The sequence below is a fragment of the Procambarus clarkii genome, chromosome 16, assembly GCF_040958095.1.
Source record: "Procambarus clarkii isolate CNS0578487 chromosome 16, FALCON_Pclarkii_2.0, whole genome shotgun sequence".
Lineage (NCBI taxonomy): Eukaryota > Metazoa > Arthropoda > Malacostraca > Decapoda > Cambaridae > Procambarus > Procambarus clarkii.
In genome coordinates, this window is record NC_091165.1 from 25,873,884 (window position 1) to 25,890,848 (window position 16,965).

Genomic DNA, 16,965 nt, shown 5'->3' on the forward strand with positions numbered 1-16,965 from the left:
CCGGTGTGTACTCGTCTTGCACCCCAGAGATGAATCATCGTGATCACCACCGTCCCCCCCTCCCCTCTGTCTCCCTCCCCACTGTCCCTTTCTCCCCCCCCTGTCCCCCCTCCCCTCTGTCCCCCCTTCCCTCTGCCCCCCCCCCCCCCCCCGTCCACTCCTCACGCCTAGACAGTTTGCGGAAGCGAGGAGACCCTGGCGGGTAGCCCCCAACAACTTGTAAACATAGGTCAGGAGGAGCAAGGCTGTGCAATTAAAGAAAACAATTACCAGTGTAGTGAGAGTTACGGGGGGAGGGGGGGGGGACGTGAAGTAAATTCAAGGCGCCTTGAAGTGGTCGCAAGGCGGACACTTGCGATGGTAGTCAGAGTACAGGTCTTGGTATTATGTAGCGGTCTACAGATAGTTAATGATTTTGTTTGTTCAAGAGGCACTTAGACAAGACCTTGCAAAGACTGCCGGACCAACCAGGCTGTAGTGGGTATGTGGGCCGCTCTAAGCAACAGCCTGTTGGACCAAGTTATCACAAGTCGAGCCTGGTCTCGGACCGTGCTCGGGGAGTAGAAGAACTCTTGAAACCCTCTTTGGATATGCAGATGATGAGTCACAATAACGTGGCTGAAGAATGTTGACCAAACCACACACTAGAAATTGAAGAGACGACGACGTTTCGGTCCGTCCTGGACCATTTTCAAGTCGATAGTCGACTTGATAATGGTCCATGACGGACCGAAACGTCGTCTTCTCATCTTCCAATGTGTGGTTTGGTCAACTCTCTCTAGGCATGCTCCAGGTATGTGTCAAAATGTTAGGAGTTAAGACATAATGTGTCTCGTTGTCTCCGGCGATGTATACGAATACAATAGTGTTAAATTAATGGCCTTCTGACACCTGCACAGCTCGCCAGTACAGTCAAAACGTGTCCAACCATTTGTGTTTAGTTTTCACGCTCCATAAATCCCCATAAACTAACGCTGTCATGTTCCCCAGGAGGAGTGAGGTGGAGGCTGGAGGATGGCTACCGTAGATGAGCTGGACCTGGACGTGGAGCTGGGGCCAGGCAACTCCTATATCATCAATAACCAATCGTACATCAGCAAAGCCGAGGTCTATGGCGGCTACAGGTATGTTGTCACTTATAGTTGGCCTCGTGAGGCATTATTACGCTTTCTCAGGCTCTCGCTCATGAAGCTTGGCATGTTTTGTATTTAATTTTTCTCCCTCTATCTTCTGAGGATCTATGTTACACTTCTAATTGTAAGCTGTTTATCCAAATATCTCGTTATCTCGTTAGTGCAGACTTCATCTTGTTGTTGCTCTGCACACTCTCAATCCTTCCATTCATAAATAGTTGCGTGTAGAGAACATTTAGTACTGACAACTGTGTAGATTGCAGATAACCAGCAAAATGAGAGTAGACTACCTTGGTGTGCAATGAATGATATAATTTAAGAGGTAGAGAAGGCTGGTGTTTATGGAGGTTGTGTCACAGGTGCTTAACAGAGAAGCTAAAGTTAAATTCCAAGGAAAAACATCCTCCTCAAAAAGGTTGGAAAATGGGATTCCGCAGTGAGGAATACTAAGCCCCTTCCTCTTCAACTGTCTCATAGAACGAGTCATAAAGCTCAAGTTACCAAAAGCCAAACTGCTTAACTTTGCAGACGACTTTGTGGTCATCAATGGTAAAGGCGCCAGAAACCACGCACAAAAATACCTAGACATCATCAACAGGGAAGCGGAACACACAGCAATGAAAATAAACATCAATAAAACCAAAGCAGTGACAGTTAAAATGAGAACGCAAGACATTAGACTCGCAACACAAGGACATGAAACTGAGTGGGTTACCGCTGTTCAATACCTTGGAGTCATTGCAGACAGCCAGTTGAAATTCACTCAATAAATTGAATATCTTCGACAACGTTGTAAAGCTAAAAGGTCAGTTTTGCGCTTCCCGACAAGACTGGAGGAGATGGTGCATCTCTACCAGTACTCAAAGTGTACTACGTCGAAGTGTTGCTCTCTTCACACACAGAGATCACAATAACGTGATGCATCAAATGAACAAATCCACAAGGGCCTACCCTGTCGTAGCTCAGTCGATTAAGGCAGTGTCTGGGATGCTCCCGGACGCAGGTTCGAATACTCGTCACGGCCCTTGTGGATTTGTTGCTCTCTTCTTTGTTTCCTTTATATAAAGTTATAAATAATGACTGACTATCTGGTTAGCGATTGAGTGGTGACGTGTTGCAGGTGCGGGGACCTGGGCCTCCTGCTGCCCTTCTTCTCGGAGTACACGTGGCCGGAGGAGGTGCGCGCCTTCCTCTACCTGGCCGGCCTCCTCTACTGCTTCCTGGGCGTCGCCATCATTGCTGACATCTTCATGGGCGCCATCGAGAAGATCACTAGCAAGACCCGCAAGGTGAGACAGGGAAGGTGACGGAGAGCTTGCAAGCCTAGGAAATGAGGCTTGACAAGACTCCGTAAAATGACCACAAATAAGGTGAGCGCCAACACTCGCGTTACAGCCCCGCCCCTGTGCCAGGTAAGTCCACTACGGGCTCACCATAGCCCGTGCTACTTGCCACTTTTTGTTCCCAGTAGCTGAGTCTATAACAACAGGTGAGTCCACAGTGAGGAAGGAGGGATGGAACTCAAGAAATGTGTGTGTAAGGAAGAGCAGTAGTGAAGGGCTGCGGGGAGACCATGACTGTGAGGAGTGAGTGTGTGACCCTGGAGGAAGCAAGGTCAAGTATAGAGGCTGAGATAAGGAGAAGGAAGGGATGCGAGGCGACGTGTCTCTTATCACTTATGACATCCGTGGCTCCTGTCTTGAATCCTTGCCGGTTGTAGTTCCTCCACTACCTAACCTTACCTTGAGGTAATCATACCAGCACGACTAAGGCAGCCTCCTTCCTCCTGCAGGTGTATCTGACATCGGACAAGGAGGACGAGCCGGAGGTGATAGAGGTGCGGATCTGGAGCGACGCAGTGGCCAACTTGACACTAATGGCCCTGGGTTCGTCAGCGCCCGAGATTCTGCTCTCCATCATTGAGGTGATCGGCAAAATTTTAATAGCGGGGAACTCGGGCCAGGCACCATCGTGGGCTCGGCCGCCTTCAACCTGTTTGTGATCATAGCGGTGTGCATCATGGCCATCCCCAGCGGCGAGATCAGGAGGATCAGGGACATTAAGGTACGAGTCTTCAGTAAGTTCTTTTAATGTTTGCAGAGTTACTGGCCAGGCCCAGCCAGCTGGGTGGTGGGTGGGTGTGATCACTCTCACTCTACCATCCTACATTCTCCTTTCCTTTGAACTATAAACCGTTTCGAAACTCTATCTCTGCCTCATGGGATCTTAAGTATTTATTTCAGCTGTGCCAACCCCACACACATGACATTATATGCGTATTGCTGATGGTGGTCTTTATTCATTAGTCTCTAAGATACAGCATCAGTCTGGTCTCAACCTCCGCACATTTCCTGCTTCCACAATCTGTTTTGCTTTGCATTATATTCCCCCCTCCCCCGAAGATCACGCTCACGGTGCTCTATGTAAATTCTATGATTTTCTGGTATTTCCCCTTGTAAACCTTCCTCTTTCCCCAGTCTTTCGAGCCTCGTGTCAACGTTTCTTCCTGTGGCAGCTTTGGGGAGCTACTGGCAGCATCGCCGTCATCAGCCCGAGGCTGTAGTTTAGCTCTTTCTTGCCATAGTTCAGAATGAAAACTTAGAGCTAACCTTAATGGATGGAGCTATTAAATAATAATAATGAAATAAGCGCTCGCTTTATTATGGAGTGATTTATGCATATTTATATTTTATTAAACATAGTGGAACACGAGTACAAAGTGAAGTTGGGCCTTTGTGTGTGTGTGCCTCGGCATTCATTTATTTTGTCCAGCATTTTTTTACGTTTGTTGCTTGAACACGCGCTTAATGTTCCCCCTTTCCTGTCTTATTCGCGCCATATATGTATAGCGCCCTGGAGAGGCCACTCCAGACCGACAACCAGAGCGCAACTCCATAGTCTCCTGAGACTGATGGATGCCTACTACTACTAATATGTATTAATCGGCCACCTTTGCTGGCAACAGGTGTTTGCAGTGACGGCGGTGTTCTCGGTGGTGGCATACCTGTGGCTGCTGCTGATCCTGGTGGCGGTGTCTGAGAACGAGGTGGAGGTGTGGGAGGCGGTGGTGACGCTGCTGCTCTTCCCGTCGCTGGTGGTGCTGGCCTGGCTCGCCGAGAAGAACCTGTGCGGCGTCCCCAACAAGACCGACACCAGTAAACAAATCGAGCTTGGCAGTTTTCAGCCAGGTGAGAGTAAGTGACGCGTTCCATTTTTTCTCCCCGTTGTGTTGCAGTTCTTGTGAGCGTCCGTAGTGCGCTGGACGTGGAGTAGTGGTGGCGGTGCTCTGGGGGTTTGCGCGAGTCTTCTGGCTACTGCTGCTACTTCTTCTGTGAATTAAGCTGCCGCTGCTGTTCTTCTGCCTCAGCCATACCCCCCCACACGCTGGTTATCACTTGTGTAAAGCCCCTCCCGCCTCCACCCCGCCCATTACACTCCTCACTCACGCGGTGTAACAAGATCTCCACGACGTCGTAACTTCTCCCCGCCCTGCAAGCCTCCATCCACCCTCCTCGGCCAGCGTGTGGAGCCCTCTTTATAATAACACGCATGGCACACTAAAATTATCTTTCTGTAACAACTATGGGTAGTTATCCCTCCAGTGTGGGGGTTGTGTGAACCACCAGTAGTTATCCTCCAGTGTGGGGTTGTGTGAACCACCAGTAGTTATCCTCCAGTGTGGGGTTGTGTGAACCACCAGTAGTTATCCTCCAGTGTGGGGTTGTGTGAACCACCAGTAGTTATCCTCCAGTGTGGGGTTGTGTGAACCACCAGTAGTTATCCTCCAGTGTGGGTTGTGTGAACCACCAGTAGTTATCCTCCAGTGTGGGGTTGTGTGAACCACCAGTAGTTATCCTCCAGTGTGGGGTTGTGTGAACCACCAGTAGTTATCCTCCAGTGTGGGGTTGTGTGACAACCACCAGTAGTTATCCTCCAGTGTGGGGTTGTGTGACAACCACCAGTAGTTATCCTCGAGTGTGTGTGGGTGTGTGGGGTTTGTGTGGATGATATTTCAGGATGGTTTAGATATTGTTGAAGGTTATGATTATAGGTTCTTTAGGGTATAAATGGTCGAGCTTCTTCTGTTATACTTTGTTACGGTGTGATGGTGTTGAGGCGTGAGGTCGCCCTCATCCTGAAGGCTGTGACCAGTGGGACCATTGAGAGTGGAGACGGCCAGGAGCTCGACCCGTCCTCAGGCGCGCCGCCTCGCCCCCGCCATACACACGCAGTCATAAATTTTAAGTGTTCACAATTGGTATTTTCACAAATATTATGTATTCGAATTTGGTATATAGTTAGGTCTAAATTAGGTTAGGTGTTTAGGTTCTGTTTGGAAATTATTTTGGACTTGTAGTACTTGGGTGAGACATTTATAAGGCGAGATTCACACAGGTGTTCAGCGAAGCTCTGTTCGAGAACTGTTCGAACGTAATCACTTGAAACTGTGTTATAGTGTTTTTCTTTCATAAACAAGAGGATAAGCGGCCGGATTAACGAGTATTTGGTCGTTATTATAACGAGCTGCTGGCGGTTTTCTGGTGGTATTCGAACCCGATTCGGGAAGGTATCGCAGATGTAATCCCATCCTGAAGACATTGATCAAATGCGTGTTAACACAGCAGCTGTGTCTCTGCTTACGAGTAAAATAATACTTGACACGTGACTCAACTGATTACGTTTGATTTGTTATTAAATACTACTATTCTCACTATTTTTATCATGCGCCGCTAAATACTCCACATTCCAACTGCAAAGAGAAATTGTCAACAGAACGAAGACCACTAATCTGCCCTACTTCAGGCATAACGAAAAACATAACTGTATTATATATTAATGTATATATGATAAAATACAATGTGTATAATACAGCTGGGTAAAATGTGTGTATGTCGGGGTACGGTGGGCGACCTAATGACCAATTCCTGTGGACAGCCTTGTTAACCCGGACTTAATTGTGCGTATGTGAGTGTCAGTAATGATAACCTCTCACTGGGGCCTCTACAGGACCCTCTACAGGACCTTCCACAGGACTCTGTACCAGGTCTACACGCCGCACACATTATAGAAGTATAATGTGTGATAAAGCTTCACACAGTGAAGGTGACGTCTCAGAGGCCTGGAGCAGGAGTTGTCCAACATTTACCAAACCACTTAAGAAACCAATCCATCTTTCAATAATCATGACGACTTTTTTTACGAACAGTTTACGAGCTTTGCAGTGCTTTTAAGAGCTAATAAGCTGTTTAATAAATGTAAAGCCGCCATGTTGTTGGAAGATGTACACATTTCGTAAATGTTTGATAAACTTGGCGCGGGGCGGAGCGAAACGTCGCCACTCTCTTGTGACGTGTGGGTTGTGTTGTGTGTGTGTGTGTGTGTGTGTGTGTGTGTGTGTGTGTGTGTGTGTGTGTGTGTGTGTGTGTGTGTGTACTCACCTATTTGTGCTTGCGGGGGTTGAGCTTTGGCTCTTTGGTCCCGGTTTGTGTGTGTGTGTGTGTGTGTGTGTGTGTGTGTGTGTGTGTGTGTGTGTGTGTGTGTGTGTGTGTGTGTGTGTGGTGTGTGTGCGCGCGAGGCTCACCGTCCTGCTTGACAGGAGTCATCCCGTCTTGACAATCTCTCACAAGTTCTACGAAACTGATCACTGTATCTAAATGTATCTTGATTGCCTTTGAATAATTGTGTTGTATAATCCCTCAGACCACGAAACGGGTTTATGAGAAATGTATGATAGGCCTATTGTTAGCGATGTAGGTTTGGCGTGGCACGGTGCCAAAGGCAGCTCTCACCCCTCTTTAACATTGTTATATAGAGGTCTTGTATGGGGGGTTACAGTGACACCACCACTCCTCCCCCCCAGATATATGTGCCTTTTAATCACTGCCTCAGTCGTGTACTCTCCCTTGACCTTGCTGGTAACAGTTGTCATGCAGTGACCTCTTGCCGGCAGTGACCACGTGACCTGTGACGTCACGTGACCTCTTCCCGGGCGGTGGCCACGTGACCTGTGACGTCACATGCAAGACCTCTATAGCTGAGAGTATAACAGCATGGGGATGTAACCCTTATGTACAGTATTGTTGTGAACTATTGTTGCTAAGATGCCTGCATGCTCATATTAACAACTAATTAACTTTGTACTATTTGTAGTATATGTAAATAAGTACTTTAATTATATGCATGATCATACATATGTATTGTAGATTTATACATTAGTATATCTGTTGAATTCAATATAACTTGAGTTCAGTAGGAATCACATTTTGTGAGGTGAACTGTGTCCGAGTATTGTGTGTACGTGTTGAAGATATCAGAGGAGAAGCCAGTAACAGAACAGTGTGAGTATGTATATTGGTGTATGATTTGATTTCGTGTATTATTCATGTATAGGTCTTATCATTGGTTTCTTTTGTAACCCCAGCACACAGGAAATATTTGGCAGGTAGGCCTACCGTCTCCAGCTGCCTGTGGCCCGCGCTCAGGGCACAGTGCCTGCCCCCTCCCCCACCATGGCACAGTGCCTGCCTCCCACCATGGCACAGTGCCTGTCTCCCACCACACCACCGTGGCACAGTGCCTGCCTCCCACCATGGCACCATGGCACAGTGCCTGTCTCCCACCACACCACCATGGCACAGTGCCTGTCTCCCACCACACCACCATGGCACAGTGCCTGTCTCCCACCACACCACCATGGCACAGTGCCTGTCTCCCACCACACCACCATGGCACAGTGCCTGCCTCCCACCATAGCACCATGGCGCAGTGCCTGCCTCCCACCATAGCACCATGGCACAGTGCCTGCCTCCCACCACACCATGGCACAGTGCCTGTCTCCCACCACACCACCATGGCACCATGGCACAGTGCCTGCCTCCCACACACCATGACACAGTGCCTGCCTACCACACCACCATGGCACCATAGCACAGTGCCTGCCTCCCACCATGGCACAGTGCCTGCCTCCCACTATGGCACAGTGCCTGCCTACCACCACACCACCATGGCACCATGGCACAGTGCCTGCCTCCCACCATGGCACAGTGCCTGCCTCCCACTATGACACAGTGCCTGCCTCCCACTATGGCACAGTGCCTGCCGCCCACCACACCACCATGGCACCTCCCCACCACACTATAATCATTATACGCTATAACTTCACGCCTGCTGGAGTGGCAACTAGGGCCTTCCATTGCTGGCAACGCTAGCCTAGTTGCATGAAGCTATAGTGCCATATGTATCATGGCTATGTCATCATATGTATCTGGTTATGTCACCATATGTATCGTAGGCATGGTTCCTTGTATATGAAAGCTATTGCACCATATATATCATATCTATGCCCAATATGTATCATAGTATGGCACACATCATATCTGTAGCACCTTTATACATATCTATAGCACCTTATGTATAATATCTACGGTACCATGTATAATAAGCTATGCTACAATTCACTTAACTATGACATCAAACACATCGTAGCCCTGGCACCATGTGTGTATGATATACAACCAGCCTTCATCTGTGGCACGATATCCACCAGACCTCTTTGTGGCACGATATCCACCAGACCTCTCTGTGGCACGATAACCACCAGACCTCTCTGTGGCACGATATCCACCAGACCTCTGTGTGGCACGATATCCACCAGACCTCTGTGTGGCACGATATCCACCAGACCTCTCTGTGGCACGATATCCACCAGACCTCTCTGTGGCACGATAACCAAAGGTTTAATTCACAACCTGTGCATATATTATGAGCTGCTGCGGAAAAGTTTATGGTTTGAATGTTTGCGATGACCAGTAACATTGTCCTGGTGGTCAGACCAGCGGTGGTCACGTCTCGCCGGATATACCTTATCGCTGCTTGGAGGCTGCCGGGGGATGAAAGTGCATGAAGCACGCACGCATTTGGGGGGGGGAGGAGGGCTGCGTTTTGATATTAACGAAACATTTGTTAATGTTTGAATACAAAGTTGGGGGTTGTGGCCCCGTTAGGTAGCCAGGCAGTGATGGCTGACGTTCACCCCGCGCTCGCTACGCTGTGTAGCTGCTTGGCCGCCCTCGCCACACTGCGCAGCTGCTTGGCCGCCCTTGCCACACTGCGCAGCTGCTTGGCCGCCCCAGGAACGCTGGGTGTGCGCTTCTCAGGCCCGGGTGTGACGTGGCGAGACTCGTGTGTCTACATCTTATTGTACCGACGTGTTCACCATCTTGGTACCCCGACCAGTGAGTGTAGGTGACTCTGGGACACCAAGCCCACACCGCTCATCTTCCCCCTCCCACCTCTTTCTTCCCGTCGCTCTTCAGTTAAACATTTGAAATGTTCTCGCCGCGTCTTTCTCTTAAATATGAACATTTCTAGACGTCATGATTCAGTAGAGAAGCACTGCAGTATTTTGGTGACGTCAATTTGAGCCAACACGTGGACACGAACCCTGCCACGTGTACTGTGAGCCTGGGCTGAGAGCAACACTGCCACATGAGGCGCCACATAAGATATACTCCCAGCTTGAGAGACAAGAGTGGTGGAGGCTCTGGTACAACGGAAGGCATCAGAGTGCAGTCTCATCAAGTCAATACTCACTCAAAGTATTCCAATGCTGTGGACGTCCTCCTGGATGTGTACCCTGTGAGGTTGTCTTGTGGCAGATCTCTTCCCTCCGGGATGACTCCTGGTGGGGGCCAAACCCAGACGTTATCATACACACTTGCTAGCCGTCTTCATGTGGTGGATATGTGGGCCTGCGGGCCGCTCCAAGCAACAGCCTGTTATATCAAGCTCTCACACGTCAGTAGACTTGTGATTAGAAGAATACTTCCAGAAGTAGAACAACGCCCGGAACTCCAGCCAGGTATGGCTATGGGCGTGTCCATAGACATGTACAAGTGCGTGTCCAAGACCGTGTCCTTAAACGAGGACACGTATTCACGAGGGTGTCTCAGTGTGGGAGTGTTCAACGCTCTTTTTGTGGGATGTTCCTTTTCTGCACCTCTGTGGAATATCACTCCTCTCCTCACTCCCTCACGACCTGTCATGACCCGTCTCTCTCTCTCTCTCTCTCTCTCCTCTCTCTCCTCTCTCTCTCTCTCTCTCTCTCTCTCTCTCATCTCTCTCTCTCTCTCTCTCTCTCTCTCTCTCTCTCTCTCTCACCCGGTCCCCATCACTCTGCCTCCCTCATCCAGCCCCCTCACTCAGCCCCCCCTCATCCAGCCCCCCCTCATCCAGCCCCCTCACTCAGCCCCCCCTCATCCAGCCCCCTCATCCAGCCCCCTCACCCAGCCCCCTCATCCAGCCCCCCCCTCATCCAGCCCCCCTTCATCCAGCCCCCCCCCTCACCCAGCCCCCCCTCACCCAGCTGCCCGTACATTAAGTAATTCAGTGCTCTAAAATATATTAATATTTAAGTTCATTATTATTGCGGTGCTCGACATGTTTCAGAACACTTTTTTTCCAGACTGTATAGTGCAGAGCAGCGCTGTGTAATGCAGTATAGTGGACTAGTGTAATCAATTGCAACAATGATTATAATAGGCAAGGAGCACGGTGTAACTAGCGGGGCCACGCTCCGCGCCCTCTCAAGAAACACGCCAAGCTCAACACATTGGGCAGAGTTTCTTTCACCCTGAATGCCCCTGTTACCTAGCAGTAAATAGGTACCTGGGAGTTAGTCAGCTGTCACGGGCTGCTTCCTGGTGTGTGTGTGTGTGTGTGTGTGTGTGTGTGTGTGTGTGTGTGTGGTGTGTGTGTGTGTGTGTGTGTGTGTGTGTGGTGTGTGTGTGGTGTGGGGAAAAAAAAGTCGTTAGTAAACAGTTGAATTGGCAGTTGAGAGGCGGGCGGAAAGAGCAAAGCTCGACCCCCCGCAAACACAACTAGGTGAACTAGGTCAACACACAGTATTCCCTGGGTAGGTCACGGTGGTCTGGGTGTCAGTGTAGCTGGCAGATACAATACAGAATAGATGGCGTGGCGTGTGTCCGGGTCGCCGCCCGCCCCGCTACTCACACCACAACTCCCGCCGCCATTCACTGCTGCCGCCCCACGTGGACGAGGCTCCCGGGGAGGAAGCCTAGGTCAAGTTGGAGCCGTCAAGGACTATAATGTCTGGGTTCTCACAGAGGATCTGCAATTGCTCCTTGCACTGTAATAGTCCACGTTCAGTTATCAAAGGAGGCGACGAGTGGCCGAGATAATAACACTAGGTAGTGATATCTTCCACTATGATATCGTAATCTTGCGTCATCCTGCCCCCAACAGAACTTCGCTAGAGAGCTGAGAATGCAAGTGGGTTATACACCAATATTTATGGATGGTGCAAGGCTGTGAATCACCTCTACCTTTGAGATAGTGTCAAGAATCTTTAAAAAAAGAAATAAAGTAGTCGTATAACAAGTGGTGAGAGTAGTAGGAGGAAAAAGGGTTTGATTCAAAGCGTGCATAGCTTAATACTAATTTAATAAAGTAAATTAACACTTACATTCAAGGGGTATTCGGCTGGTATACAGTTGGTATACTGATAGCACTTCTGTCAAGCGAAACGCATGCACTGCTCGGCGTTAATAATATGTTAACGCATAAATATATTATATATATATATATATATATATATATATATATATATATATATATATATATATATATATATATATATATATATATATATATAAACTGTACACAACAAAGATGACACTTGCTGTAAAAGATAGCACAGTAACACATGACAGCAACATATACATTGTAATGACTATTATGCAACAGGTTCACTGATCACATAATATGTATAAATGCACTGGTGTACCCTGAGGCAGTAATTAAACACTTAGCACCACTAGTCCAGACCAGACAATGTGAAACAATTCATTACGTGACACACCACAAAGTATAAACTGAACACTACGGTCACAAATGACCTTAAATGTGTGATCCTTTGTGATCTGACAACCCTTCATAACCCCCGTGTTAAACCATGTGATTTGCCCACCTCCATCACCTCTCCCTTATTCTTGTTCTTCTACACAAAGTCAATATTTTCTCTCCTCACCGTGCCTCGCACTCCTCGCCACAGCACACTTCTCCCCATAGACGCTCGGGGACTGTAAAATCCACTTGTACATATTTTAATCTGGTAAAGTGTTGTTCTTTTAAATTGGAGCCAAAGAGCTCCCTGGCAGACGGGGGCTGTGCCCCCCCCCCCCCATCTCCCCCCTGCAATGTCTGGGGAAAGTCGGCTGGATAGTCTGTCTTGGTCTTGAAGATGGTAGAATATACCAGTGTCAGCTGGCTGTTAATAGTTAAGATTGTTTAATGTGTATAATGCCTACACACAACTGGAACCTCCCCACATCTATCCTGACCAAAAACGCCAAAATAATCATCAGCTACAACAACAACAACAGTACAAGATGAGACTTCTGAGTAGTTGTAGTAGACATCGGTCTCGACTATTAATAGCCAGCTCACACTCGGGTACATTCTACCATCTTCAAGACCAAGGCACAAGATTCACCACAGTGCTCTCGTTATCATAAAAACATTCGAAGTAAGGAAACTGCAGAAGTCCTATTGGCCCCGCGCGACGTCGTGCTTCGCCACATTTCTCTTGGTTATGTGTTCTTGCTCAAACTAACTTCCTTTGAGAATGTTGAGACGTAAAACGAGACGCATACCTTAGCGTCAGCCAATATAAAGCTGTAAAAATAAACTGTTGGAGAGTTAAATGTTCAACTAAGTTCTCAAATATGAAGAACATCATTAGAAATGTAGAGAATATTGTCTCTAGTGACAATCTAGTGTCACTAGAGAATCACGCCATTATCTCGCCAATGACACTAGATTGACGCCATTATCTCTAGTGGCCTCGACGAGGCCACTAGAGATAATGGCGCCAGTGTTGCTTATATGTGTGTGTCATAAAAAGTGAAAGAATAATGTCTGGTAATATATTAGTATTATTGTTAATGGCTATAAGATGGAGCCTGGTAAGCAATACAGTGTGTCTACGGCACCCGTGGTGCTGGGACAGACGGCACCCGTGGTGCTGGGACAGACGGCACCCGTGGTGCTGGGACAGACGGCACCCGTGGTGCTGGGACAGACGGCACCCGTGGTGCCGGGACAGACGGCACCCGTGGTGCTGGGACAGACGGCACCCGTGGTGCTGGGACAGACGGCACCCGTGGTGCTGGGACAGACGGCACCCGTGGTGCTGGGACAGACAGCACCCGTGGTGCTGGGACAGACGGCACCCGTGGTGCTGGGACAGACGGCACCCGTGGTGCTGGGACAGACGGCACCCGTGGTGCTGGGACAGACGGCACCCGTGGTGCTGGGACAGACGGCACCCGTGGTGCTGGGACAGACGGCACCCGTGGTGCTGGGACAGACGGCACCCGTGGTGCTGGGACAGGCTGCACTCTTTTCTTAAGTCACATTGATATATATGCTCTTCCTCTTTTGTATAGTGGAAAATTACTGCGTTGCATCGCAGTATAGCATTAGTCTACAGTACACGTGTGTTCCACCTCTCATGTATTGTGTCATAAACTCTAGTAGGCCTTGCGTCCAGCATATGCCGAGTCTAAAATGCTAACATTTTTGTCATGAACCTCCTGTACAATAAATAGAACATTAATTATAACATTTACTCTTTCATGTGTGAAAGCAGGAAGGATAGCACGTAAGTAAATAATGTTCCAGCTTGTTAAAAGTGGTACAGTAATGTGTGTTGACCTCTGCACGACTCGTGTCCCAGACCATCTCCATCAGTCTCTCCTTTTCAAGTTATACGTTCATGTTTTATCCCGTTTTCTTTGTAGTAGTAGATTCGTTTTTAATGTTGCATATTCAACCGTCTACTTTAATAAAACAAAATTCTGCAATAGCTGTGAACTCTGTAAACAACATTATTTCGTCGATCAGTCACCTGGTGCATATATCATGTCCGTCTACAGTCACCTCGTTCCACTTTCTGTCTGTAATCACTGTAGTGTACGGTAGTTACTGTGTGTTTGTTGGTTAACCTGCTCTCATCTGTGTAAGTTTGTGTGTAACTGTTCTTTAATAAACCTTTCTTCTCGCACACGTGACTGTTCATACTGCCATGTGTTGAATACGAGAGTGCTCATTTACTGACCTTATATACCCTACACCTCACAACGCCCTCCACACAACACCCATCAACACCCCCACACAACACCCATCAACACCCCCACACAACATCCCTCAACACGCCCACACAACACCCATCAACACCCCCACACAACACCCATCAACACCCCCACACAACACCCCTCAACACGCCCACACAACACCCATCAACACCCCCACACAACACCCATCAACACCCCCACACAACACCCATCAACACCCCCACACAACACCCCTCAACACGCCCACACAACACCCATCAACACCCCCACACAACACCCATCAACACCCCCACACAAGGGCACTCCATCTCCTCCGGCAGCATAGTGTATGAGCGCGAGGAGAGGGAGGAATACACTCCCAAGCCGGCGGTAACTGTTGCTGCTAGTGGGCTGCTCTCACCACTACTGCATTGTCATCTACACCTCTCACCACCTGGCTTCCCCTTCGTGGCGCCACCTGGCTCCCCCTTCGTGGCGCCACCTGGCTCCGTCCCTCATTGGTCGGCAGCGTTTTCACCGTTACGTTCTCTGAACTTCATTAGGACGGGTTATCTCTTAGAACATTGTGCTTGTGATGGTTGTGGTGGTGGAAGGTGTACGGGCGCACTGGTCTCTAATCCCATTAGCGGCCATCAGCCGCCTGCCAGTGGATCACTGTCTCGGTCTCACCATTACCATTTTCTTTTGTATTTCTGGTATGGCGCGGGAAGCCTTAGAGAGCTTTGGGAAATATGTAGAATGGAGCCGTTGTCATTTATTGCAGTGTCGTGCTCGTCTCTTGCTAATGTTATTTGTCTGCAGTAGGTAAGGTCTAGCTAGATGCCCCCCTGGACGCCGATGACACTGGCAGGGATATTAGTCAAATGAAACCACTTGAACTGGATGACACAGCGATGACTCGCATCTTGCAGGGTCGGCGTCCGATTCCTAATGGTCTAAGACTAAATACCTAAGCACCGTTCCTATCCCCCGCCCTCATATTCCAGCGCCTATCCTGTCGTCATATCCCAACACACTGTATCCCTCAACATCCTACAACTCCCACAACACCCTACACCCCACAACACTCTACTCCCCACAACACTCTACACCCCACAACACCCCACAATGCACTTTGGGTTTAAAGTGTAGGTGTAGGGTGTAGGTGTAGCGACTGTAGCGAAGATTTATATGATGGCGAATGTGGCAAGGTGCTCTTCGCCAACACGTGTAAGTAAAATGCGATGGGCGAGTACCATAGACTCTAAGGCTACGGAACTACGGCTAAGTATAATACAATACAATACAATTTTATTCAAAAGAATGTGTGTGTACAAAGAACAAAGGAGTAATGTACAAATTGTAGGGACAGGAGTTGCACAATCTATGAAGCCACTATTACGCAAAGCGTTTCTAACAAAAACATAAAATGAATAGACAAAATGTATTTACAAAGGTGTGAGGAGAAAATAACAAATTAATGCAAAAAAAGGCGACACTTAAGGATGACAGGCGTAGATTTTACAATATGAAGTCAGTAGTTGTAGCAATAGTACAGTAGTTTATTTACATAATAACAGAACGGAAATACAGGGTATAGATTAGAAGAGCAACTGAACTCTTTCTCATGACATTTTGTTTGGAACATAACAGAGTAATATAGTCAATGGGGCCAACCCTAAAATCGTCATATCCCAGCAAATTAATATTTGTTTGCTAGTTGTGATCACTTTGAGCCCCGTTCCCACTAAGATACACAAGCCTGAGGCAAGATATTCACTCGAGTTCCCCAGCAGTTAACCAACTTACACAAGTACACACCATATGATACATGAACAATATTTGTCAGCTGCCAGTTGATAACACTGCTGATATGCTGACGATGAGTCATACTAACGTGGCTGAAGATATGATGACCAAGCCACACACCAGAAGATGAAGAGATGACAATGATTTGGTCTGTCCTGGACCATTATCAAATCGTATATGATAATATATGGTAATGTTTATCCTGGCAAAACATTTCCCATCGCTCTTCCTTACGTATACACTCCTAAATGTGTAATTACCCAAGTGTAGTTACAGGAGGAGAGCCTCATTGAATAGCTCTGGAGTTTTTCAAGATTGGGTTTACATTTCTCTTGGTGGAAGTTCCACAGTGGAGCGGCATGTTCCAGAATGGGCCTCACATAAGTCATCTAAAATGCTCTGAAGGCTTCCTTCCCAAGGTTTCTAAATGTTATTCTTATGTTTACCAGTTTACCATATGTAAAAGATAATACTCTATTTATGTGAGCCTCTGGTGCTATTTTAACTTTACTACATTGCCTGATAATCAGCCATAACAGAAAATCCTTCTGAACACGGCTTTATGGCAAAAATCTACAGGTAAATTGTAACAAAAATAATCACTAAAGTGTAACCTTGAGTAGTAAATTCAGTACAGTACACTGTACATTGACAACCACTTACTCAGTCACAACATCATGGTAGCTCTGTTACTTCGTCATAGACCCCGGCCAGAGCACACTATAAATTATTTAGAGATCATTACAGTGAACAGTTTGTCTTTGTTTTGGCAGCTGAGGAAGAGGGGCCATGGGAGAGTTGTTTGGTGTGTCTGGGCATAAGAGCCCCCCGCAGGGTCACCGGTAAGTTATTCTGGCTTGCACACCCCCGCTAATCTCGCGTGATACCAG

The 16,965-nt window shown here is 47.9% G+C and overlaps 1 protein-coding gene across 1 annotated transcript in view; it reads left to right on the plus strand.

Annotated features, from left to right (window-relative positions):
* Nucleotides 1-969: 969 nt before the first annotated feature.
* The window catches only part of LOC123759977 (sodium/calcium exchanger Calx), a 58,011-nt gene continuing 42,015 nt past the window's right edge, over nt 970-16,965 (plus strand). Inside the window, 6 exon segments of the mRNA XM_069325341.1 lie at nt 970-1,124; nt 2,254-2,422; nt 2,926-3,064; nt 3,067-3,197; nt 4,099-4,327; nt 16,849-16,917. Of these exon segments, the coding sequence (XP_069181442.1) occupies nt 1,015-1,124; nt 2,254-2,422; nt 2,926-3,064; nt 3,067-3,197; nt 4,099-4,327; nt 16,849-16,917 (847 nt within the window). The 5' untranslated portion in view covers nt 970-1,014.